Here is a 26,994-nt window from a genome sequence, read left to right as displayed (position 1 = left end):
GGTCAGAGAGTTGGGTATCCAGTGTGTGTGGATGTATATGTTGCATTGTGTATGCACATGGATAAACATTGCGTGTGTATACACGCACGGCATTGTGTGTGGTGTAAATACATAAATGATAATGAGTACAAGAAACAAATTGTTGCCCTTAAGGAAACTTCAGGATGCTTCTTAAAGTCTATGTAAGTCTTAAAGTATTCCCGTTTCCAAACTAATCTGCATCAGTTTGATTTTCCTTCAACAAGTGGCTTTAAATTAGAAGCCTTCCATTTGCTACAGTGAAAGATGAAACCAGAAGGCAAAAATCAATGATGAATCAAGGAACAGAGAGCATAAAGATAATGTGATCTTAAACGAAAAAAGATAATGCAACCTTAAAAGGATGAATGGTCAGATAAAGAGGTGTGATTAAAGACAAACAGAAAAGATAATGAAATCAAAGTGTTCCTTGCCCGTCCCAGGGCTGGTGGGTGTGCAGGAATCACTGCTGAGAGTTTTTCACTCCATGCTTCCCTGGGGACACGCAAACCTCTGCTCCACGGAATCTGATTTGCTCCATTTGAATTGGAGATGGTCAACATACATTTTCCTAGAAGAGAAAGTTCCCCAAATTTATTAACGTCTACTAAATTATTAGATACACCTGTTCTGTGTTTATAGCAACTCAAATGGCATTTAAACATGGCTCATTTGTAATCACTCACCAAACCTTCTCAAAGTCCAATTTAATTTTTGCCTGTCTCCTACTCCCAGCACTGTACTTATAAATTCAATGCTACTTTAAATTTTATTTATTTTTATATGTACGTCTTGAGAGAGTCACATAACATACCTTTGAACTGAATGAGAGACTCTGTTTTAGAAGAGAATTTACTGAATGCTTCATATTGAATAGTTTCCTTGGAAAGCCAAGCTAAATAATGCTCGACATATGTATTGATGTTTAGCAGAGACTGTTGGGCATAGCACAGACATTGAAGTCCATTTGTTTTAGATGGAACAGCCCAGATACTGCTGCTCATGGAAAGTACCTGGGGTGGGAGAAGGATGACACCAGGGCTCCCTACTGTTACTGATTCTTCTGTTTGTACATGGGGTTGTTCTTGGTGTTGAGGATGGTGCCTTGGAAAGATCCATTCCCTTACTGCGGTTGCCATTTCAAGTCTACTTTTTTTGAGAGAGAGAGAGATTCAATTTTTCTAAATATTGAATTAGTGAACGAGCAAGTGATCAGCTAGAAGTTCTTTTCTCATTTACTAGTGCTTCCTATAGCCCAGCTGGTTATCGTCAGCACATTGGCTTGTGCTGAAGCTGTAAGGTGCTCAGCCCTCACGAATGAAGGGCTTGTTCAGAGGGAGGATTCCGCCCTGGGCTCAGAAAGGATGGGAGAGAGGGGGCCAGGGGCTTTACAATTCCAGGTGGGACCCTGGTCGTCACATTATTTCCAGTGACCAAAGCCATGAGGAGCAGCTTGTGTTTCACATATTTCTCAAATCGCTCATAAATGGATCAGCAATGAATAGATTCACATGATTTGAAAACCATGCCATGAGCCTAGAAAGCCCTTGCAAGTGGCAAGAATTTGGAGCTGAGTTGACTGATGGTCTGCCCTGCCTTGCCAGCCCCAGGAGAGGGCAGATGGTAAAGGTTTTGAGGAAAATTGGATACATTAAATAGCTCTTGAAGCAAAATAAATTTTTTTCAGGCTTCTTAGCTAAATTTTTTCAGGAGAGCACAGCTGGTGGAGTATGGACAGTGTTAAATTCCTATTTACTTGGAACCCAGAAAACCAGAGTTCTTTCTATAGAAAAATGAAAGCTTAAATATTAACCATGAGGTACTTCAAGTTTCTGAGGAAATTTCCAAATCCACAAAATCCTCTGTGTTTTGGAATTCGCAGTCTGAATTTCCTCTCTAGTTTTGTCCATGTTTTATGTTGCATGGTATTAAAATAACTCACATATCAAGAAATGTGGCAGAGCTATATGGAGCATATCTGGCCTCTGAACTCCAAATTAAATGCCCTAAAACCCTTGCAGGAGGAGCCTGCATGCTTTTCTCATCGGAAAATCTGCTAAGAGATTTTAGTGCTTATTTTTTAGTGATTTAGTTTAGATTTTATTGCTTTAGTTCCTTGCTGTTATGCAAATGTGACAGGACTGATGATTGGATTTCCAGGGACTAGAATCAGCATTCCTGGATTCATGTTTTGCTCTAACCACCTTTTCAAGTTGCTATCCTTTCTGGCCTGTTTTCTCATCTGTAGTCTGAGAGAACTGAACTGAATTGGGTCTGAGGTCCATTGTACTAGAGAACACTGCATACAGTTTACAAAAATTGTAGACCAGGGGAGATTCATCTGACTGTCCAGGGAAAGTCTTTGTGGTTCTCTGCATTGTTCTGAGATATTTCAGATATATAATTAACCCATAAATGGGTGTGTTGACAAGGCAACGTGCTAATTAAGAGCCAGAACCTCCAGAAAACCCCGGCAGAATCTAGCATGAAAAAGAAACATGTAGTATTTCATGAATTATGTTCTGGCAAGTTGAAGGCACGTCTCAAACACAGGACTTTTCAATCATTGCTTTCAGCGGGGTTACAGCAGCCAAGGGCATGCTTTGGGGGCAAGATAAGAAAATGGGAGAAATGATGAGTAAGGCAAGTCCATAAGCCAGCCCACAAGGTCTGGCTGACCCATTTTATTTGTGTTCTCTTGGAGGAATAAGCATGATTTTTCTCTCTGGGATGTCATAATACATTAGATAGAGAAAGAGAAAGCTCCGTTTTTAAACAAAGCAGATCAAACATGATTCCCTGAAGATTCATAGTCAAGCTTGGATAGAGATGATTATCTCCTGGCTACTAGGTGAGAAGATGAAACTAGAAATAGTAATAATGACAGCAGTTCGCTTTGCGTGTCTGCTGCATGGCAGCCGGTGCTGATGGCTGGCTGGTGTTCTTCCGTGGAGCTCTCCCCACATCTCTAGGCAGAAGCACTGCCATGTCTCCGAGGCCCAGGTTAAGCAGGTGGCTCCAAGTTGTTAAGTAGAAACCAAAGACTCAGACCCAGATGGTTCCGCTTAAACCTTGTGCCAACCCCAGAAACACTTGCTTTATGTTTTCTGGGCTGGGCCTCATTTCTCTGCTAGAATCCATTCTCCCAGCACTCACTTGGGACTGTGATTTGGTTCCATTCTCATGGGAGTGGTCACACATGCCTTCACCGCTGCTCTGTGCTTCCACATCAGCTCCATTCGTATTTTAGCTTCATGAAAATCCACGCTTTCTCCACTGGCAAGAATCACGTTGTCATCCTTTAGATTGTGCCGTAAGTCACACTCGCTTCATTGATTTAGTCGTTTGAGTTAGGGTTTAGTCTGAACACTCCTTGCCTTACTTACCACCTGTTGTATAAAGGATCCATCTCGGACATGAAGCATCACACAGTTAAACATAAATTCAGGTGGGAAGGGACGGTGATATGGTTTCCATGTCCTACAGAAATCATGCGGGATATTTAGTTAGTACTTTTTCATATTGGTAACCTGTATGAGGCCACCTACAAACACATGGCAATGCTAACCATCTTTAACATCTATCTTTGTTATCAGACCACAGAGGAGGATCTCAACCTGCATGTGGAGCCCGCCACAGAAGACACTGCGGAAGAAGTAACTATACACGTTTTATTACACTCCGCTTTGTTTGGGGAGATTGGGCCCAGAAGGTGGTGAAGGGGGAAATGGAAGTTTGAAATTAAATATCTGTGAGCAGTTATTTTAGTGACATATGTGTCTCTATACATACACATGCACAAACGTGTATATATGCATATGTACATATCATGTGCTTATTATATTTGGTAATCTCCCTCAAAAAGAATAGTTGGAGCATAGGAAGGAAGGCTGTCCATCGAGGTAAAGTTCATGGTCTCCTGGCATGGGCACTTGCGAGGGTCATGGTGCATTAGTACCAGTCAAGGAGGCCTGGGAGTAACCAGCTGGCATGGAAGCCTGGTGTGGGGCTCCCTGTACTGGAAGTCATGTGACACAGCTGCTTAAAATGTCTGATGAGGTGCTCAGCAGAGCTGGGGAGAAGAGCGGATTCCATCCGTGGGGAGTTGCCTTTCCAGTGGACGGAGAGGAGTCCCAGGGCCTGTAAGGGTTGACTGGGAAAGAAGGAAAGAGAGACAGGGTATCAGCCCGAGGTGGTCATCAAACGGAAGAGAAGAAAGAGCTCTTGCTGCTGCAGGCTGTGCATTTCTTCATTTTCATGCTGTGCAGGAGCATGGGCCTGATCCAGGCAACAGAAAACAGACTTAGACTTTAATAAAGTGAGAGTATCTCAGCAACACTGGTGTTCTCAGGGGAGATTTTGGTAACGATAAGTGTATCCATCAGGGAGACACTGGCCAGGAAAGAGGTAAATTGGAAGGCTGAGTTGAGGCTGTAGTCAAGGCATTGTAGTTACGCAGCCACACTTCCACCACTGGTAAAGCAAACGCTCTCAGAGGCAGCTGGAGCCATGGGCCATTGACTTGGCCATTAAGAAGACTGAGTCGCTCAGCCACATGCCACCTGGAGCCAGAAAAGTTAGAAAATTTGCAACTCTGTTGACTTTTAAAATAGCTGGCAGATATTGCAGACTGGAAGGGCTGGATCGATGAACATTACTGGTTTTAAAAAATGGTCTGCTCAGATGCCGAACGCTGCGTTTCACTACCATCTAAACCTATGCACACCAATGCAACATTTAAGCTGAGTGTCGCTGGATCTTATGACCGATGACATAGCCCACTGGTTAAATAAAGAAAAATGGCATTCAGCTGCCTTACGTTTATCCAGCTGCCTTTCGGTTCTGTGCATTTTCACTAACCTGGGAGTCTAGAGTCTAGCTCTCTTCTAGCTGCGCAGCAATCCAGCTGCGTTCTTGAACACTATGCTTGGCCTGGCCTTGTACCTTTGCATCCCCTGGAAAAGTAGATAGCGCTGCTTTTGCCAGTTCCATGAAGATCAAAAGGTAGGCAGACATGAGGCAGTGACTCTCCTGAAAATATGATGCTCAATCGGATACTTGCAAAGTGGTAGGGGTAGGAAAGGAAGATGTACCTTCCCTGCAAATTCATAAGGCCAGCAAATTCATAAGGCCAAAGGTCTCAGAGAAATGACTGGCTGTCATTTTTCAGAATACTTTTCTAGGCTTTTGTAGGAACTGTGATTTCCAGGGAACTTTCAGTGTGTTTACTGCAGACAGACTTACGTGATGACTTAGTAGTTGGCTTCAGGAGGCTGACGACAAGGCCCTGAGCCAGGATGGGTGCAGCAGACTCTTCATTCTGCTAGGTTCAGTTGAAGCAACAAGATTCCATAACACCATGTCCTGCTGCATTCAGGCTGCCATAGCAGAATGCCACACTAGGAGGCTTCTACACAACAGAAAGATATTGCTCGCAGTTCTGGAGGCTGGGAAGTCCACAATTAAGGCATGGCAGGTTTGATGGCTGGTGAAGGCACACTTTCTGGTTCATGGCCAGCCGTCTTTACCCTTGTCCTCACGTGGTGGAAGGGGCAAGGGAGCTCTCTGGGGTCTGTTTGATAAGGACACTAATCCCATTCATGAGAACTCCACCCTCAAGACCTAATCACCTCCCACAGTTCTCACCTCCTAACACCATCACCTTTATTGCTGGGATTTTAACATATGAGTTTTGGAGAAATACAAACATTTAGACCATAGCACATGATATGCCCCAAAGTGCATGTATACAACTAACAGAAAATCCTTTAATTCATCAACAGTGTTTATTTTTTAAGAGCTCCTAGTCTCAAGTTGTCGTGTTCTCTACATTTTTGGTGGAAATCTAGATGTGAATCTATCATAGAATGTAATGAAAGTAACCAACCTCTTTAAAAGTTGTTTTTGATAATGGAATATGAGATGGAGGAAATTATTACTGTTTCCTGATGCTTACTGTATCTGGATAACAGAAAACCAGTATATCTTTGCATCTTAATAAATGAAGGAATAGAGTTCCAAACAGATTTTGGGAGTATTTTGCAGAACTAGAATCTTGATATTTAGGTACATTTGCAGTACTTGTGGGAAGAATGAGAAAATACTGGAGAAAATTACTTGTTTACTTGATGTTTCTGATAGATGATGCTGAAAACCCAACATGGAGTTTTTTAGTCTAGCTGCAGATGAATGTCATTTGAATACTCTATGATGTTGTGTAACTTTTGTTAGAGACAAGCTTTCGACATCCTTCTTGGCCTCCAGAGGGGTTATTTGCAAGGTCTTCTCTAGGTTAGGGATTTATGGCTCAAATAAAAGAGCCATATTCTGAACCACAATCACAAAACCCCCTCCTCCTCCTCCTCCTCCTCCTCCTTCTCCTCCTCCGTCGTCGTCGTCTTCTTCTTCTTCTTCTTCTTCTTCTTCTTCTTCTTCTTCTCCTTCTCCTTCCTCTTCTTCTTCCTCCTCCTTCTCCTTTTTCTTCTTTTCCTTCTTCTTCTTCATCTTCATCTTTGTCTTCTTGTTCATCTTCTTCGTCTTTTAATAGATTTAGGGAGTATAAATGCAGTTTTGTTATGTGGATATATTGTGTAGTCATGAATTCTGGACTTCTAGCATAGCCATTACCAGAACAGTGACCACAGTACCCAACATGTGATTTTTCACCCTCGCCCCCACTCCCACGCTCCCACCTTTTGTAGCCCAGTGTTTACTCTTCCCCCTCTATGTTCATGTGTGCTCATTCTTTAGTCCCACTTATAAGTGAGAACATGCGGCATTTCTGAGTTACTTCACTTAGGATAATGGCCTCCAGTTCCAACCACGTTGCTGCTAAAGGCATGATTTCATTCTCTTTTATGGCTGAATAGTATTCCATGATGTATCTGTATCACATTTTCTTGATTGAATTCTTTGATGTTGGACACTTATGTTGATTCCATGGCTATGCTATTGTGAATTGTACTGTGATAAACAGATAAGTATAGGTGTCTTTTTTATATAATAATTTCTTTTTCTTAGGGTAGATACCTAGTAGTGGGATTATGGATCAAATGGTAGTTCTGTTTTTAGTTTTCTGAAAAGTTTTCATATGTCTTTTGTAGAGGTTGTGCTGATTTACATTCCCACCAACAGTGTATAAGCGTTCCCTTTCTCTGCATCCTTGCCAACATCTGTTGTTATGTTGAAAAAGAGAGAAATTTTGTGGCAACTAAACTGATAAACGTTTCATGCCTCTTGCCAGTCTGAACATATATGATAAAAAGTCATCTTATTTAGGAAAAAAATCATTCAAGTCAGCAGCAGTTTTCCCATTCATTTATTCAGCCAAGAATATTTCTTGATAATCTGTAGGCCAGGCATTATGGTTCATGGAAAAGAATAAAAAGGTGAGCGAGGCTTGCCCTGGAGGAGCGCAGGAGGTGCTGTGATCACTCCAACTTGTGAGTACTTTCACTGATATGAGTTTCGTGGAGTAGACTTCTCACATAGTTTTTGAAGTGTAGAAGGCATTTGGGATAGATCACATATGATATCTAGGCATGTGATTCCTCACGTTACGGTTCTGTGCAGCTTCCAAGAAGGTGAGTTCTGGTGAAGGTCCCGTGTGAAGCTTGGGTGTAAGACAAGATGTCTGTTCTTGAGCTTGGGTGTTATTGCAATACACCTTTATTCACCATTGCTGAGGGAACGGCCTCCTCCCTCAAGAAGGCAGTAGTGATGTGGGGGAGTTTGTGTTATAAATTCACGGGATGGGTGGATTCTTGGTCTAATTTCATCTGACGTATCAGAGGCAGGCATCCTTCATATTCTGAACAACAACCACAAAACCCAGCAGATTCTGTCAGGCAATACTTCTTTAAGAGATTACTTGAAGGCGCTCAGTATAGCGACATCACAGTCATGGAAGAAAAATCTAGAAGCAAAATGACTCCTGTGAGCAGGCGAGGCCCTGGCTCCCTGAGGCTCTGGCCTCTCCCCATCCTGCCTCTCTCCTGCAGGCTGTGTGTACTGAGGCAAAGGAGCACCGGGGCTGAGAGCGCCTCCATGAGGCAACAGCTCTGTGCAGGAAAGAAGCTCGTAGCTCCCCTGGGGACTGCCCTGCAGGCCTAACTGGGCAGACTTGTTGAGGGTCTAGAGGCAACCTGCTGTCTTGTTGCCTGGGAACCTGATCTGGATGTTGGGCCAAGTGTACTCAAACGAACCTCACAGCCACACTCGTGAGACTTAGGTGGCCACGATGCTGAGCATGGATCTTTGTGGGATAGGACGTGGCGGCGGCTGCGCTCGGCCAGCCTCCTCTGAGCTGCTGTGCTGGGCGGTTGGGAGGGCTGAGGCTGTCCTGATGGAGGAGGAGAGCCAGCTTCAATGACTTTGGGCCAGGAGAGGCCCCACCTGTCCACTTCCACGGCACAGAGGCAAAGTCTGTGCAGGGCCAGGCAGCCCCAGGCTCCCGGGTCTCTGTGCTGTTTTATCGTCTTTGTTCCCTACATGTTCTTAGATACATAGATGATTTTTAGGTGAGTTTTTATTTCACAGAACAGTCTTTGAAAAACATTAGAATTTGTTGCATGAATTTAATTAGTTTTTGTTTTGTAGACACAGGGTCTCACTATATTGCCTAGGCTGGTCTCAAGCCCCTGAACTCAAACGATCCTCTCGCCTTGGCCTCCCAAAGTGCTGTGACTACAGGCATAAGCCACCACACCTGCCCTGTTGCATGGGTTTTTAAAGCGCTTAGATTTCAGGGTTATGTTTATTGATAACAATAGGACCATTTTCTTGTTAGGTCAACTTTATAAAACCAGATCCAGGTGTTACTGAAAATGTCAGCGTGATTCCACTTCATTTCCTTGTGGCTACTGGGGTACTTTCCCTTTCCTCTCAAATTTTCCTCTGTTTTTGATAGCAGAATAGAAAGTATCCGGGCGGGGGTGCAGGGCAGGTGCATTTCCTGCTGTCACCATCAGTTGGCAGGACACAGCCACACGGGGATCACAGGGTTTCGGCTGCCAGATGACAGTCTCTTTGAGCCAAGGAGGATGCTGAAGACACAGCACCAGCTGAGAGGTCACAGAGGGACCCTCAGGCCTGGGCAGGCAGCCTCCTTACAGGGACATCCAGGGGCCTGTGGGCGCTCAGGGATGAGCTCCTGAGCGTGTCAGCGTGGCCTCCTCCAATGCCCAGCTCCCGGAGTTGCCGAGCCGTTGCTGCTTGGACCCCTTGACGAGTCCCCTGGTGAGGAAAAAGGTCAGGAAGAGACTCGTGGCAACAGGCAGAAAGCGTGAAAGAGAGAGCCAGGCCGGGTGTGTTCAGGAGCTCTGGGCCAAAGCTCCAGCAGGATATGGCCCGGGACAGGCTAAACCGCCTGTGCGGCCACGTTGCCTCTCATGTCTCTGCAATCCAGACAGAATTCCATTGTTCCTCATAAAAAACAGAAAGGAAAACAATCTAAACTGGTCTGAATAGAAGTGAGACAAGGTGAATAATGAAGCCCAGGCACTAATGAAGCAATTAAGAGCAATGCAATTACTGTTTACAAGAAATCACTAGTAGATTTGAAAGAAGATTGATAAAACAATCTTCCAGGCCCTGCTTATTACCTCCTGTGAATCTGTCTCTGTGGCGTCTCTGAAAGCTGGTGTTACATAAGTCACCATGATGGCAGTCTATTTGCATTTGTATTTCTTACTGTTTCTCTGTCCAGCAGACAAGAATCACTTTAGTCCTTGCAGAAATGCTAGAAAAGGGTAGGGTAAGCATCATGCCTCCTGGAAAGCGGGTGATGTGGCTAAGCCACTGCAGGCCCATCTGTGTTTAGACGCACTGTGGAGCGGGTGAGAATAACATTGGCTTCATGGAACATTAGCATTTATTGAGGCAGAAAAGAAGAAAAACGTATGATTTTGTAAAGAAGATTGGGACAGCATATCATTTGATGTGTAAGTGGTAATTATTTGCAAGAATCCACAAAAGACAAGAAGTCTGGCTCTTGTCATCTGCAGACATCCCTCCTTCTGGTTATTCCTTTCTCACTGAGTGTTTGTCATTTGTCATTCCTGGGCAGATGAAGACAGTGTATAGCTCTTTTCAGTTTCTGGGATCCTCATTTTTCCGCTTCTGTAACAAAGTCAGCCTTTGCACATTTCCCAGAGTGCTTTCTTTCCGAGAAACAGAGGATTACTCAGTGCGAATGGGAACAGTCTCTAAAATCATGGGCACCGGCGGGAGACCGTGTCCCGTGGTCTGAGAGACCAAATCGGGAGCCTGGAGCGGAGCACTCGCCGCTGGCTCCTCACGCATGGCTCCAGGGAGTGTGCACCAGCAAATGGCCCGTGGGGGCTTCCTTGTAGCCTCTGGGGCAGAGCAATAACTATCTCTGCTGCCTGGTGATTTTATGGGGGTGTCTCATAAAGAAAACGCCGGTTCTCCAGAAAAAAATTGTGCTCATCCGATCACAGCCAAGAATCACCTTCTGCATTGAGGTCGTTGCTAAATCATGAAGCAAAAGACCCAAAGAAAGCTCCGTTTTCTCTGTGTCTAGTGTGCGGAGCAGCAGGTTGGAGAACGTGATGAGATCCAGTTTGGGTGTCTGTAAGGCCCCCCAGGTTTGAGCCCCTGAGGACTGGTGGCGTGGCTCTCCTCCTGCCTGCAGAGGACTGGCTGTGAAATAACAACCCAACTCTTGATGTGCGCCTGTTTTCCACGCCTTGCACCCTCCCTCAGCCCTGGGAAGTGGGCAGGAGGTCTGTTAGTTTTCCCCCATTTTTCAGGTGGTGAAATCGAGGCACCAAAGGTGATGTAATTTGCTAAGTATAGCAGAGAACTAATGAGTGAGGGAATTTCAGACAAAGGCTTTTTCTACAGACTTATTTTCTCCTCCTAGAACCCTTGATTTCCCACAGTGTACTCAACAATGGGGGCAGATTTTTTATTTTTGGCTAATGCAGTCAGGTCCTGGGTCAAACCTGGTGGCTCAGTCCCTTCCTTCTGTTCAGGCCTTATATCGGTGCTACAGGCATCTCTGGTCACACAGAGGGTGCTGGCCACGTTGTCTGTCCCTCCATGTCCCTGTCATCTCCCTCCTCACCCACATGTGGGGGAGCCCACCTCCCATAGGTGCATCCCCCGTGAGACCTCAGAAGCAGCCTGGCTTCCCGCTGAGCCGCCATCCCGGGAGCAGAGCTTTCCTGAGGAGGACACAGGGGCTCAGATCTGTGACCCTGGCCGAGGCTGCGTGGAACTCACGGGACCTGCATTGCCACACTGAGACCCTTTCTCCTCTCTTTCCAAAATCTCTCTCCTCTCTTCACACTGGAGAAAGACAAGCATTATTTCTTTATGAGTGCACAAAAATCCGGGGGGTTTTAGATGGAGCTGCTTTTAAAAATTATACCTCCCTATTCACTGCTATCTTGTCATAGGTGGGATGTATTATTGATTTACAAGAATTACAAAAGCTCCTTATATTTTATTAATCCTAGATGGATAATTTAAATAATTTTGGTAAGATTTATATACATATATAGGTTTTTTTTTTAATTGAGTGGATTTTCTCCCATAGATAATGCTGTGTGTGTTTGGGTAAGATGCAAGGTGTCAGTTAGAAAATTGTATAGTTTGTTATCCTTCAGATATTTTGAAGTAATAAAATGGGGGAAAAAAAATCCTTGCACCCTTGTAATGTACATGCAGCTGACAGCTGGGTGTGGAGACAGACTTTGCAATTTATGTGAGTCATAAAATTCTCCAGGGAATCGTGAAGACATATTTTTCCAGGATGTAGAACCCAAACATCCCACTTGCCAAATGCACGTTGAGTGGCCACCAAGGAGGAAACGCCTCCGCTCCACGTCCCTGGCGGAGGCCCCGTGGGCATAGCAGAGCCATGCGTGAGTGCCCCTCGTTCCTGAACCCAGAGTCTCACACTTCTCTGGTGGAGGCCCCGTGGGCACAGCGGAGCCAGGCATGAGTGCCCCTGGTCCCTGAACCCGGTGTCTCACTTCTGTCTTATGTAGAACAGATGGAGCAAACCCTATAAAACCATTTCCAAAGAAAGCGAAGGCGAGAATTCAGCCAGCTTGAGGAAACGGCTGTGAACACATGCTGGTGTCAGTCTCAGGCCACACACTGCGCCAGGCACATGGGACTGAGTACGCATAGGACGCAGCTCCTGTGTTGGGAAAGCTCATTCTACGTGAGGATTTAGCCGAATAAATGCCTATCTCCAAGTTAATAGGGTAAACATTGCAACGTCCTTCTTGAAACGATGAACGGTCTCATGGATATCCACGGGCGGGGGTGGCCTGGGGTCCTCCACTGTCAGCTACACGCGTGGTGACTCAAGCTGATCCGCCCCCACCTCACCCTCCCTTCTTCTTTTAGTCTTCGGGCAAAGTCTGGGGAGTGATAACTGTGTGTCTGGCCCTGTGCTGGGCACCAGGATTCTATGAAAAAGAAGACAGCACGAATCTTATATTTTAGCATCCTCGCAAATAAACAACTAACTCAACAAGATGGTTTCACACGGGGGTAAGTACTGTGCAGAAATAGGGTGACAGGGAGTGCTCTGCGTGGGCCATACCAGCAGAGGCATGGGGCATGGTTACCGTAGACTTCTCTACCCACGCCATGTTTAGGCCACGACCTGACTGATGAGAAGAAACCAACCAGCAAGACCAGGGGTGGATTGTCCCAGACAGACAGACAGACAGACCCTGGCATGGCCGGACCAAGGAAGCCTCAGCTGGGCTTGGCTTCAGGAACCATATGCAGGCCTGGGGCTGCCCAGCCTGGCCTGAGATGCATGTGGAGAGAAGAGTGTGATGTCAGGATTCAAGGCCATGGCAAGGTCTTGGATTATATCCTTTTTTCCTGGAAGCCTTTTGGGACTTCTAAGCAGGAGAGTGATGGGACCCACATATATATATTTTTTTTTTTAATTAATTTTTTAAAAATTAATTTTTTATTTCAATAGGATTTTGGGGAACGGGTGGTATTTGGTTGCATGAATAAGTTCTTTAGTGGTGATTTCTGAGACTTTGGTGCACCTATCACCCAAGCAGTGTACACTGTACCCAGTGTGTAGTCTTTTATCCTTCATCCCCCCTCCCACCCCTTCCCGTGAGTTCCCAAAGTCCGTTGAATCCTTCTTATGCCTTCGTGTTCTCATAACTTAGCTCCCAATTATGAGTGAGAACATACGATGTTTGGTTTTCCATTCTTGAGTTACTTCACTAAGAATAATGGTCTCCAGTTCCATCCAGGTTGCAGTGAATGCCATTACTTCATTCTTTTTATGGCTGAGTAGTATTCCATGGTATATATACCACAGTTGCTTTATCCACTAATTGACTGATGGGCATTTGGGGTGGTTCCACATTTTTGCATTTGCAAATTATGCTACTATAAACATGCATGTGCGGGTATTTTTTGGTATAATGACTTTTCCTCTGGGTAGGTACCCAGTAGTGGGACTGCTGGATCAAATGGTAGATCTACTTTTAGTTCTTAAAGGAATCTCCACACTGTTTTCCATAGTGGTTGTACTAGTTTACATTTCCACCAACAGTGTAAAAGTGTTCCCTTTTCACTGCATCCATGCTAGCATCTATTATTTTTTGATTTTTTAAATTATGGGCATTATTGCAGGAGTGAGATGATATTGCATTGTGGTTTTGATATGCATTTCCCTGATAATAAGTGATGTTGAAGCATTTTTCCATGTTTGTTGGCCATTTATATATCTTCTTTTGAGAATTGTCTATCCATGTTCTTAGCCCACTTTGATGGATTGTTTATTTTTTATTTCTGATTTGTTTGAGTTCCTTGCAGATCCTGAATATTAGTCCTTTGTTGGATGTATAGGTTGTGAAGATTTTCTTCCACCCTGTGGGTTGTCTGTTAACTCTGCTGATCATTTCTTTTGCTGTGCAGAAGCTTTTTAATTTAATTAAGTCCCATCTATTTATCTTTGTTTTTGTTGTATTTCCTTTTAGGTTCTTGGTCATGAACTCTTTATCTAAGCCAATGTCTAGAAGGGTTTTTCCAATGTTATCTTCTAGAATTTTTGTTGTTTCAGGGTCTTAGATTTAAGTCTTTGATCCATCTTGAGTAAATTTTTATATAAGGTGAGAGATGAAGAATGAGTTTCATTCTTCTACATGTGGGTAGGCAGTTATCCCAGTATCATATGTTGAATAGGGCGTCCTTTCCCTACTTTATGTTTTTGTTTGCTTTGTTGAAGATCAGTTGGCTGTAAATATTTGGCTTTATTTCTTGATTCTCTATTCTCTTCCATTTGTCTATGTGCCTATTTTTATTCAAGTACCATGCTGTTTTGGTTACTATGACATTACAGTATAGTTTGGAGTCAGGTAATATAATGCCTCCAAATTTGTTCTTTTTGCTTAGTCTTGCTTTGGCTATGTGGGCTCTTTTTTGGTTCCATATGAATTTTAGAATTGTTTTTTCTAGTTCTGTGAAAAAATGATGCTGGTATTTTTATGGGAATTGCATTGAATTTGTAGATTGCTTTTGGCAGTATGGTCATTTTCACAATATTGATTCTACCTATCCATGAACATGGAATGTGTTTCCATTTGTTTGTGTCATCTATTATTTCTTTCAGCAGTGTTTTTACAGTTCTCCTTGTAGAGGTCTTTCACCTCCTTGGTTAGCTATATGCCTAAGGTTTTTTTTTTTCAGCTCTTGTAAAAGGGGTTGAGTTCTTGATTTGATTCTCAGCTTGGTCACTGTTGGTGTGTAGCAGAGCTATTGATTTGTGTACATTAATTTTGTATCTGGAAACTTTGCTAAATTCAATTACCAGTTAGAGGAGCTTTTTGGATGAGTCTTTAGGTTTTTTTGGGTATTGTCAGCAAACAGTGACAATTTGACTTCCTCTTTACTAGGCTTTTCTAGGTATACGATTATATTATCAGCAAACAGTGACAGTTTGACTTCCTCTTTACCAATTTGGATGCCCTTGATTTCTTTCTCTTGTGTGATTGTTCTGGCTAGGACTTCCAGTACTACGTTGAATAGAAGTGGTGAAAGTGGGCATCCTTGTCTTGTTCTAGTTCTCAGGGGAAATGCTTTCAACTTTTCCTCTTTCAGTATAATGTTGGCTGTGTGTTTGGCACAGATGGCTTTTATTACCTTCAGGAATGCCCCTTCTATGCCAATATTCCTGAGGGTTTTAATAATAAAGCAATGCTGGATATTGTCAAATGCTTTTTCTGCATCTATTGGGATGATCACGTGATTTTTGTTTTTAATTCTGTTTATGTGCTATATCACATTTATTGACTTGTGGATGTTAAACCATCCCTGCATTCCTGGTATGAAACCCACTTGATCATGGTGGATTATCTTTTTGATATGCTGTTGGATTCAGTTAGCTAGTATTTTGTTGAGGATTTTTGCATCTATGTTCATCAGGGATATTGGTCTATAGTTTTCTTTTTTTGTTATGTCCTTCCCTGATTTTGGTATGGGGGTGATAATGGCTTCATAGAATGATTTAAGAAGGATTCCCTCCTTCTCTATCCTGTGGAATAGTGTCAATAGGCTTGGTTCCAATTCTTCTTTGAATGTCTGATAGAATTCAACTGTGAATACATCTGGTTCTGGACTTTTTTTTTGTTGGCAATTTAAAAATTACCACTTCAATCTTGCTGCTTGTTATTGGTCTGTTCAGAGTTTCTATATCTTCCTGGTTTAATCTAGGAGGGTTGTATATTTTGAGGAATTTATCCATCTCCTCTAGATTTTCTAGTTTATGCTCATAAATGTGTTCCTAGTAGCCTTGAAAAATCTTTTGCATTTCTATGGTATCCAGTTGTAATATCTCCCATTTTGTTTCTAATTGAGTTTATTTGGATTTTCTCTTTTTTTCTTGGTTAATCTCGCTAATGATCTATTGATTTTATTTATCATTTCAAAGAACCAGCTTTTTGTTTCATTTAATTTTTGTATTTTCTTTTTGTTTCTATTTCATTTAGGTCTGCTCTGATCTTTATTTCTTTTCTTCTGCTGGGTTTGGGTTTTGATTGTTCTTGTTTCTCCAGTTCCTTGAGGTGTGACCTTAGATTGTCTATTTGTGCTCTTTTAGACTTTTTGATGTAGGTATTTAATGCTATGAACTTCCCCCTTAGCACTGCATTTGCTGTATCCCAGAGGTTTTGACAAGTTGTGTCACTATTATTGTTCAGCTCAAATAATTTTTTAATTTCCATCTTGATTTTGTTGTTGACCCAACAGTCATTCAGGAGCAGGTTATTTGATTTCCATGTATTTGCCTGGTTTTGAGCCTGCCTTTTGGAGTTAATTTCCAATTTTATTCCACTGTGGTCTGACAGAGTACTTGATATAACTTTAATTTTCTTAAATTTACTTAGCCTTGTTTTGTGGCCTATCATATGGTCTATCTTGGAGAATGTTACATGTGCTGATGAGTAGAGTGTATATTCTGCAGTTGTTGGGCAGGATGTTCTGTAAATATCTGTTAAGTCCATTTGTTGTAGGGTATAGTTTAAGTCCATTATTTCTTTGTTGACTTTCTGTCTTGATGACCTGTCTAGTGCTGTCCATGGAGTATTGAAGTCCCCCACTATTACTGTGTTGCTGTCTCTTCATTTCTTAGGTCTAGTCATAATTGTTTTGTAAACTTGGGAGCTCCAATGTTAGGTGCATATATATTTAGGATTGTGATATTTTCCTGTTGAACTACTGCTTTTATAATTATATAATGTCCTTCTTTGTCTTTTTAACTGCTGTTGCTTTAAAGTCTGTTTTGTTTGATATAAAAATAGTTACTCCTGCTTGCTTTTGGTATGCATTTTCATGGAATATCTTTTCCACCTCTTTATCTTAAGTTTATGCTACTCTGTATCTTTTAAGTGGGGCATTTAGGCCATTTACATTCAATGTTAGTGTTGAGATGTGAGGTACTATTCTTTTCATTGTGCTATTTGTTGCCTGAATACCTTGGTTTGTTTTTTTTTTTTTCGTTGTGTTATTGTTTTATAGGTTCTGTGAGATTTATGTTTTAAGAAGTTTCTATTTTGGTGTATTTAGAGGATTTGTTTCAAGATTTAGGGCTCCTTCTAGCAGTTCTTGTAGTGCTGGCTTGGTAGTGGCAAATTCTCTTAGCATTTGTTTGTCTGGAAAAGATTGTATCTTTCCTTCATTTATGAAGTTTAGTTTCACTGGATACAAAATTCTTGGCTGCTAATTGTTTTCTTTAAGGAGGCTAAACATAGGACCCCGATCCCTTCTAGCTTGTAGGGTTTCTGCCGAGAAATCTGCTGTTAATCTTATAGGTTTTCCTTTATAGGTTACCTGATGCTTTTGCCTCATAGCTCTTAAGATTCTTTTCTTCATCTTGACTGTAGATAACTTGATGACTGTGTGTCTAGGCAATGATCTTTTTGTGATGAACTTCCCAGATGTTCTTTGAGCTTCTTGTATTTGAATGTCTAGATCTCTAGCAAGGCTTGGCAAGCTGTCCTTGATTTTTCCCTCAAATGTTTTCCAGACTTTTAGATTTCTCTTCTTCCTCGGGAACACCAATTATTCTTAGATTTGGATGCTTAACACAGTCCCAAGCTTCTTGGAGCTTTTGTTCATGTTTTAAAATTCCTTTTTCTTTGTCTTTGATGCGTTGGGTTAATTCGAAAGCCTTGTCTTTGAACTCTGAAGTTCTTTCTTCTGCTTGTTTGAGTCTATTGCTGACACTTTCCAGCACATTTTGTATTTCTCTAAGTGTGTCTTTGATTTCCAGAAGTTGTGATTTTTTTTTTATTTATGCTATTTCACTGAAGAATTTTCCTTTCATTTTGTATATCATGTTTTTTTTTTTATTTCTTTAAGTTGGAGTTCACCTTTCTCTGGTGCCTCCTTAAGTAGCTTAATAATTGATCTTCTGAATTCTTTTTCTGGCAATTCAGAGATTTCCTTTTGGTTTGGATCCATTGCTGGTGTGCTGGTGTGATCTTTTGGAGGTGTTAAAGAACCTTGTTTTGTCATATTACCAGAATTGTTTTCTGGTTCCTTCTCATTTGGGTAGACTATGTCCGAGGGAAGATCTGGGACTCAAGACCTGCTTTTCAGATTCTTTTGTTCCATGGGGTACTCCCTTGATGTGGTGTTCTCCCCCTTCCCCTAGGGATGGGGCTTCCTGAGAGCTGAACTGTAGTGATTGTTTTTGCTCTTCTGGATCTAGCCACCCAGCAGAGCTACTGGCTCTGGGCTGGTACTGAGGAATGTCTGCAAAGAGTCCTGTGATGTGATCCATCTTCAGGTCTTTCAGCTGTGGATACCAGCACCTGCTCCAGTGGAGGTAGCAGGGAGTGAAGTGGACTCCATGAGGGTCCTTGGTTGTGTTTTTGTTCAGTGCACTGGTTTTGTGTTGGTTGTCCTCCAGCCAGGAGGTGGTGCTTTCAGGAGTGCATCAGCTGAGGTTGTACAGGGAGAAGACAAGCTTGCCCTTGGGTCACCTTTGAAGTATTCAGGTTTCTCCAGAGGTGGTCAGGGCTGTAGAGCTCCCAAGGGATTATGTCCTTTGTCTTTGGCTACCAAGGCAGGTAGAGAAAGACCCCCAGGTGGGACAGGGTTAGGTGTTTCTGATCTCAGATTCTCCTTGAGCAGGGTTTGGTGTGGCTGCTGTGGGGGATGGGGGTGTGATTCCCAGGCCAATGGAGCTATGTTCTCAGGGGGCCTCTGCTGCATCACACAGATCACCAGGAAAGTGGGGTAAAGGCGGCGGTCACAGGCCTCACCCTGCTCCCATGCAGCCCACAGTCCTAAAGGCTGGTCTCGCTCCCACTGTGCCCCCAACAGCACCGAGTCTATTTCTAGGCAGCCGGTGACCTGGGCTGAGAACTTGCCCTCCCCACTGAGAAGGCAGGCAGACTCACAGCTTTTCAGCGTCTCATGGAGCCTGCAGCAGCGATAAAGTTCCTTCAGAGGGTGCATGGATTCTCTAGGCTTTCCTGGTATGTTGCTGTGGTAGTTCTTGGAACAAAAGTTCACGATGTGGGTCTCTCCACATGCTGCTTTGTTTGTTCGAGCAGGAGCTGCAAGCCAGTCCTGCCTCCTATCCGCCATCTTAATCTCCATTTTCCCTGTCTATATTTTTAAGATAAGTAACTCTGGCTGTTGGGCTAAGAAGCACGGAGCTGGCCGGAGGCACAGGTGGTGGGACATGATGCTCACAGAAGAGATTTGAAAGGCCTTCGGGTCCGTTATGGATACAGCCCCTCTGGCTTCAGTGCTGGATTAGTCTCCTGGAGCCTCGCAACAAAGTTCCATGCACTGGGCAGCTTAAATAGCAGAAATTCACTCCCTCACCATTCTGGAGCTGGAAGTCTGAGATCACAGCATCCACAGGACTGGCTGCTTCTGGGGACTCTTTGGGAGAATCTGTCCCAACCTCTCCCCGTCCTCTGTGCTTTGCTGGTGACCTCTGGTGTTCCTTGGCTGGTGGGATTCTCTCTCCAGTCTCCCCCTCCATCTTCACATGGTGTTCTAAGAACTGCAGTTATATTGGATCAGGGCCACCCTGGAGACTTTCATCTTATTACACCTGCAATGACCCTATTTCCAAACAAGGCCACATTTCGAGGGACTGGGGGTTGAAGACTCACGTATCTTTTGGGGAGCATAATTCGACCCCTAGCAGATACTGTGCTTGGGAACCCCTGTTCGGTTGGCGTCGTGGGCCAGGGCCTCAGAGTCTTTGCGAGAGAACCTGCTTTTTGGGGCATGAGCCAAAATCGATGAGTTGCACGCTGACCTGATTTTTTATCATGATTTTTGCTTCTACTACTGCTGGAGGTGTGTAGAGGCCTCCCTGCTGCCTGGGCACTGGCTTTTGTTCGCTCGAGAGAGGCCAGGTCATGCTTGAGGCTTGTCCAAGGGCACCAGAAGCACGGTGACCCTTAGGGAAGACCTGAGGCCACCACAAACTCCTGGTCATAGCGGGGACCAGTTGGTGATTAGAGAATATTTTAGGGTGATTTTGCATGAGACCCTCTGTCCTCTACGTACACAAGCCTCACTCCCGGCCTCTTCCTCATCTCTTTAGAGAGTGGTCACGGGGTGTTACCGTCATACCATGTCAAAAGGGAGGAATGAAACACACGTCCCATTACTTGCTGTCAGCCCCCTCTCACCTTTTCCTTAGCAGTGAAGTGCAATCACTAGGTCCTTTCTGACTCAGCCTCTGCAGGCCCTCGGCTGTGGGCCTCTGGAGGCTGGGCGCAGCACCTGCTATGTCTAGATCAGAGCCGCCATCTCAGACCTGCTGAGTTTTTCTATTTTTCCTCTGCAATTAAGTTTTTGTTCTGGTGTTCTCACCTTACCATCCTATAACTTTGAAAAAACATACAGTATTCTTCTGACACCTTCATCTTCAGGCTTTGGAAAAAGCTCATCGTCAGCTCTGGGACCACTGTCTTTGAAAGAGCAGGTGCAGCACACACTTTGCCTGGCTCAGCATGGCAAGAAGCATGCGTCAGCGCTGAGGCTCCAGACATGGCCTTGACTCTTACCAGAGTGCAGTATCTTCCTTTTAACGCACCAGGGATATTCAGGTTTTTATTTTTTATTTTTTTGAGACACGATCTCACTCTGTCACTCAGGCTGGAGTGCAGCAGTGTAATCTCACCCTCAACTTCCTGGGCTCTGCTGATCCTCCTGCCTCAGCCTCCTGAGTAGCTGCCTGGCTAATTTTTATTTTTTATTTTTTGTAGAGACAGGGTTTGCTTTGTTGCCCAGGCTGGTCTTGAACTCCCAACCTCAAGTGATCCTACCACTTTGGCCTCCCAAAGTGCTGGGATTACAGATGTGAGCTACCACACCCAGCCTCAGCTTTCTGTTTTTCTTTTTTCTTTTTTTTTCTTTAGACAAAGTTTCGCTCTTGTTGCCCAGGCTGGAGTGTAATGGCACGATCTCAGCTCACCGCAACCTCTGCCTCCTGGGTTCAAGTGACTCTCCTGCCTCAGTCTCCTGAGTAGCTGGGACTACAGGCATGCACCACCACACCTGGCTAATTTTTTGTATTTTTAGTAGTGACGGTGTTTCTCCATGTTGGTCAGGCTGGTCTCGAACTCCCGACCTCAGGTGATCTGCCCGCCTAAGCCTGGGATTACAGGCGTGAGTCACCACGCCCGGCCCAGCTTTCTTTTTAAACAATGTGAGATGGTACATTTCAAGGTTAGTGATTAGTTAAGCCTCCTGGGCCCAGGACACAACTCACTGGCATTTTGTTACAGTAAGGACATGCTGTCTAGCATTACATATCCTCAGAGTGCTGCTGGAGAAATGGCGAGGAAAGGAAAGCACCACACCTTGTTTTCCTAGAGGGTTGTAAAGGAGCATTTGAAAACCAGCTCCCCAAACCATTTGCCCAGTCCTGGAATGTGTCTGTGCCAGGCAAACTTTCTCTGTTTTTCAGCCACAGAGGGTCCCCGGGCAGCTCTACTCGTGGGGAGGTAGAGAGAGGAAGGCCGTCGCACTCTCACATGAAAGCCTGGAAGTCTGTTTCTTTTTGCTGTGCATGGAAACCACCAAGACTTTGATAAAACTTCAGGTTCTGGTCCAGTGGATTTCTCACAGGCTTTGCAGGAACATGGTGCCCAGGTGCCAGAGCATGCTTGAGTGTGGATGGTGCAGGACACTGCAGATCAAGGAGCAAGACCACAGGCACACAGCAGCTGGAGGTCTGTTTTAGGAGCAAAGGAGTCATTTGGGGGCAGCTTTGCAGAACAGTTTCCAGTGTTCACTTTCAAATTTTTACTTCCTGCAAACAAGTGGCATTATGGCATCTATTTTTTATGTTAACACTAAGCTTATTGCTTACATATATATATATATATATATATATATATGGAATAATACTAATTTCATTCAATAGTTGAACTCATTACCTATTGGAGAGGTCGATTTTTGTCCTTTTCTATTTTAGTTAATTTTAAAAGTCCACAAATTTATCATCTTACCACTTTTGAGAGCAGAAGTCCAAAATCAGTCTCACTGGGCTGAAATCCAGGCATCAGCAGACTGCCTTCCTTGTGGAAGCCCAAGGGAGAGCCCATTTCTGGGTCTTTGTCCACATACCCTGGCTGGAGGCCCTGTGCTGCACCTCCAGAGCCTCTAGTGCCGCCTCTCCTCTCCTCTCCTCTCCTCTCCTCTCCTCTCCTCTCCTCTCTGGCCCTGATTTCCACCTCCCTCTTATAAGCACCCTTGTGACTACATTGGGATGGCATCTATTTTTACATTGGTGAACCATACTATTCCAAAGCCCCCATTATAAACAAGAAGCGAGTCCATTTCATTTTACATTTAGAAAATAATGATAAATATACAGTAACTAACCCCTCAGATATGGTAAGGCTCAATTCCCCCTTATTCTAATGTCTTCCCTTAAAAGTTGCTACATCAATAGTACACATTTACTCACTCATTTATCTAACAAACATTTCTTCATAACGTATCCTGGAAAAGGCCACGTAGACACTGCAGTGATGAATGACAAGTCCTCTGGTTTTTGGGTGTTTGATGTGCAGGAGACGTGATCATCACAGTATAAAATATATAGCCATGAATTCACGGAACAATGCAGGAAGCTACTTTGAACATAACCACCTAATTACAGGAAAAAAGCAATAAAGACACAAGGGGGGAACACCATGACTTACGCGCGGGTCCCCCTGCGGGTGGCTGTGAGTTCCTTCTGGCTGCTGGAACTAATCACCACAAATGTGGTGGTGTAAAACAACACATATTGGTTGTCTAACGGTTCTGGAGGGCACAGATCCTAAGATCGAGGAGTTGGCAGAGGCTGTGTTTCATTTCCAGAACCCGCTTCCTGCCTGTGCCAGCCTCCAGAGGTGCCAGTACTCCTTTGCTCACGGCCCTTTCCTGCAGCGACCTCACTCCCATCCATCCTGACCTCCGTGGCCACATCTCGTCCTCTGACTCTGACCTGCTGCCTTCCTCTTATGAGGGCCCTGGTGAGATTAAACTCACATAGAAAATCCAGGGTGGTCCTCCTTGTTTGTCCAAAGCTGCAAAGCCCCTTTGCCACATACCATTCTCACAGGTCCTGGGGCTTATCACGCGGACATCTGTTAGTATCTTTGCGGCCAAGATTCCGAGTCCTCCAGTGGTGAGGCCTTGAGGATACCTGGTCTACCTGCAAGAAAACAAGCCTGACACAAAAGACTGGGAAGGACTGCTGTGTATTAATGACACGTAGGGACATGATAATACAATGTAACATTTACTTGTTGGTTCCATTCTGATTTGAAGAAACCAGCAGTAAAATATATTTCTTTGGACAATTGGGGGACTTTGAACGTGGACTAGATAAACTTTTTTTGATTTTGTTTTATATTTGTATTTTTTTGTGAATATTTTTTGCTCAAGTATTTTTTTGGTGATGTATATAAACCGTAACATTTCATTCCTAAATTTTTCAGTATGGCTCTCTGAAAAATAAATACATTTTCCTCCATAAGCACAATGCTATTATCATTGACACGCTGACACTCTCATCCTTGCCTTCCCCAAAACCATTGCGTTAGGAAGGTCGGAAGCACTTCACCTTGTAAGTTAGAGGCTGACCACCCTTCTTCAGTGTTATTTTACTTCCTTGAAAAAATCAATTATAGCTCAGTTGTACCTCTGTTGGACAAGGCATTGATTTCCAACTGTTAATTTTAGCAAATAATGTTAGCCGCTGACCGGCTGGTACAGGGCTTTCAAGCCTGAGGTCCTCAGCCCATGACTCAGGTGCTCCCTGTGAGCCAGTAAGGGCTTTGACTTTGTGATCTGGGGCTTTTGCCAAGGAGCCTGTGCTCATGCAGAGCCTGCGTTGCGTTTATGTGTCTCAGACACAGAAGTCAAACCAACTGTCGAGCTCATTTTGAACCAGAAAAACTTCTGTTTCTTAATTTCCATTTCCATGTGCAAGCTTTATTTTCATTCCGTAGAAGATATTTGGATAGATTATTGGTAAAAAGCAAACAACCAACCAAGTACAACAAAAAGCTTCCAGTTATGCCTAGGACTTAGAACGCAGTGACAACCTGGTTTGCAATGAAGCCCAGCCAGGCCATCTGGGAACCCCACCTTCCCTGAACTCATCGGGAGCAGGGCAGCCAGGTGGCAGCCTGAAGGGTGGGGAGCCCGGGAGGGGCAGAGGGCGGGTGGAAGACACAGCCACCCCCACAGAGGTGATGAGGACACAGCTGGGTGTGGGCCCAGCACCAGCCTAGGACCCCAGAGCCCCAGCCACGGGGCCATCCTCACTCCAGTGTCCTCTTCAGCCTTCTCGCAGGGGGAGGGGACTGGGGGCTAGGCAGGAGCGGGGAGCCCTCAGGTGGACAGACACAGAGGTCCACCCTGTGGTCACCTTTTCCCTCTTGTGGTACAGAGCCCTTAGCCAGTGGGAGGGGGAAGGCCCTGCCTCGGGGAAGAGGTGGGAGCTCTGAGAGGGTCCGGAGTGACCCCTGCTCCGCAGTGAGCCTGAGCTGAGAAAACTGCAGTGTGGCCTCTGGCCCAGGGAAGGGCTGCTGAGGCCAGGGGTCAGGGAGCGGCCGAGCCTTCCACCCCGGGGAAGGGCTGGGAGAGCCTCGAGAAGGCTGCTCCGTGGGGGTGGGCAGGGCGCTCTCCCACCCCAGACCCTTGAGGCCTGGGTCCTTGGGCTGCCTCTGAGACAGGCTGGACAGGAGGCCTCGGAGCCCCCTGGCCTCACCACGCACCTCCCAGCAAGCATGGACAGCGTCGGTCTTCCTCGGGCGGGACACGCTGTGAAGAGCCGGCTGTGGCCAGGTGAGCAGCACCTGCTTAGCGCTGAGGGTGCAGCGGGTACTGGAAATCCCGCTGTGCTGGGCCAGGTCCCAGGTCTCAAGAGAAGCTCAGCCGCAGGTGCCCGAGCGGGACTGAAGACGGGGCACACTGAAGGCAAAGACCAAGCAGCGAGGCCTGGTCAGCTCCTGACAAGACAAATCCCGGCTCAGGGACCGAGGTGGGCCAGCTTGGGTGCAGGTGTAATTTAAAGTCATCTCGGCCTTTGCTGTTCTTCTACTCACCATACCCAGTATTTGATTAACAATTCGAAGACACATACCAAAACAAACAAACAAAAGCCAACCTGTCCTCGAGACTGGCCCAGACGCTAGAACCAACAGACGAGACTTGAAAGTAACTATAATAAATATGATAAGAGATCTACCAGAAAGAGTGGACACTGTGTGTGAGGAGACACTGAGTTTTAGCACAGAGGGGAAAGCGATGAAGATAAGTCACATGGCTGTGTTTAGAAACCTTCAGAAGTGATACCAGAGGTGAAGTATTCTGTAATGAGCTGATTAATACATTGGGCACAGAAGTGGAAAAAAATCAGAAAACTTGGAGGTAGAAAAATAGAAAATAATTAACATGTATATTTACTCACTGTATAGTCTTATATTTATTAAAGGTTTTTAATTTGTTGTTAAAAACCCCCACAAGGAAGTTTTCAGACTAATTGAATTCACTAGTGAATTCTATCGAACATTTAGGGAAGAAATATTACCAATTCTACACAAATATGTCCAGAAAATAAAAGAGGAGGCAGTATTTTATGAAGCCAAAATTACCCTGATACTAAAACCCGTGCAAAGACATTACAAGAAAAACAAAAACAAAAACAGAAAACTATAGGACAATGTCTCTCCTAAATATACACTTAAAAAATAATATATATTTTCCTTAGGAAAATATTAGCAAATTGAATCCAGCAACATATAAAAAGAATAATACATCATAAAAAAGTAGAACTTATTCCAGCAGTGCAAATTTGGTTTAATATTTGAAAATAAATGCATGGAATTTACCGTATTAACAGACTAAAAAGAAAAACCACACGATCATCTTAATAGATGCATAAAAATCACTTGAGAAAACTCAAAATCTATTTATCCTAAAATTCTAAAAATTATGGATAAAAAAGAAACATCCTCAACATGATACAGTGCTTCTACAAAAAGCTTACAGCCAGCATCACACCTAATGTGAAAGATGGAAGGCTTTTGCCTTCAGATGAGGACATTGCACCACTCCCATTCAACATTATACTGAAAATTATTGGTAGTGCAAGAAGGTAAAAAAGAAATGTAAGTTATACGAATTGGAAAGGAAGAAAGCAAGCTGCATTTATTTTCATACAACATTACTATTTACCTAGAAGATTCCAAATTATCTACAAAAGCAGCTATTAAGACTCATGTGTTTAGGGTGATTGCAAGATGTAAGGTAAATATGCCAAAGTCAATTTTTTATTTCTTTATAAAGGAAACAAAAATGAGAAATTGAAATTAAAATGACATACAGTAGGATCCCAATATTACAAAACATGTGCAAGGTTTATGTACTGAAAACTACAAAACATGGCTGAGAGGTTAAAGGGAGGTTCTAAATGAATAATGCAGGCTAAGGTCATGATCAGAAGACTTAGTGTTGTTAGGGTGCTGATTTTCCATAGTGATTTTGAGAATCCAATGCAACACCAATCAAAATCTCCACAGAATTTGGCAAACAGATTCCTAAACTTAATCAGAAGTTCAGAGGATGTAGAATAACCCAAAGAATTTTGCGAAAGAAGAATAAAGTTGGAGAACTCACACGTCTTTTAAAGCTATACTACAGTGATGTGGTCATCAAGACAGTACAGTATTGGCATAAAAGTAGACATAGTCAATGGAATGAATAGAAACAGACTGTCACACTATGGTCAATTGATTTTTGACACAGATGTCGGTGTAATTCAACGAGAGGAAAGATTATCTTTTTAACAAATGGTGTTTGAACAACTAGATATTTATAAACAAAAAGATAAACAAACCTTGGTGTTTGCATTGTTTATAAAAGTAACTAAAAATGGACCATTGACCTACATTTAAGACCTAAAACAATAACAGTGATAGA

The 26,994-nt window shown here is 43.8% G+C and overlaps 1 protein-coding gene across 4 annotated transcripts in view; it reads left to right on the top strand.

Annotated features, from left to right (window-relative positions):
- The window catches only part of RPS6KA2 (ribosomal protein S6 kinase A2), a 497,623-nt gene that overhangs the window by 43,039 nt on the left and 427,590 nt on the right, over positions 1–26,994 (top strand). For 3 of the 4 annotated variants that reach the window (XM_063605534.1, XM_008973620.5, XM_034963238.3), the window contains one exon: positions 3,615–3,674. The exons of the other annotated variant lie outside the window; for it this stretch is intronic. In XM_063605534.1, the coding sequence (XP_063461604.1) occupies positions 3,615–3,674 (60 nt within the window). The remainder of the gene's footprint in view (positions 1–3,614; positions 3,675–26,994) is intronic. 4 annotated transcript variants of the gene reach the window in all.

The sequence above is a fragment of the Pan paniscus genome, chromosome 5 (assembly GCF_029289425.2).
Source record: "Pan paniscus chromosome 5, NHGRI_mPanPan1-v2.0_pri, whole genome shotgun sequence".
Taxonomy (NCBI): Eukaryota; Metazoa; Chordata; class Mammalia; order Primates; family Hominidae; genus Pan; species Pan paniscus.
The sequence above is the reverse complement of the archived record's forward strand: the minus strand, read 5'-3'. Positions and strand labels throughout refer to the sequence as shown.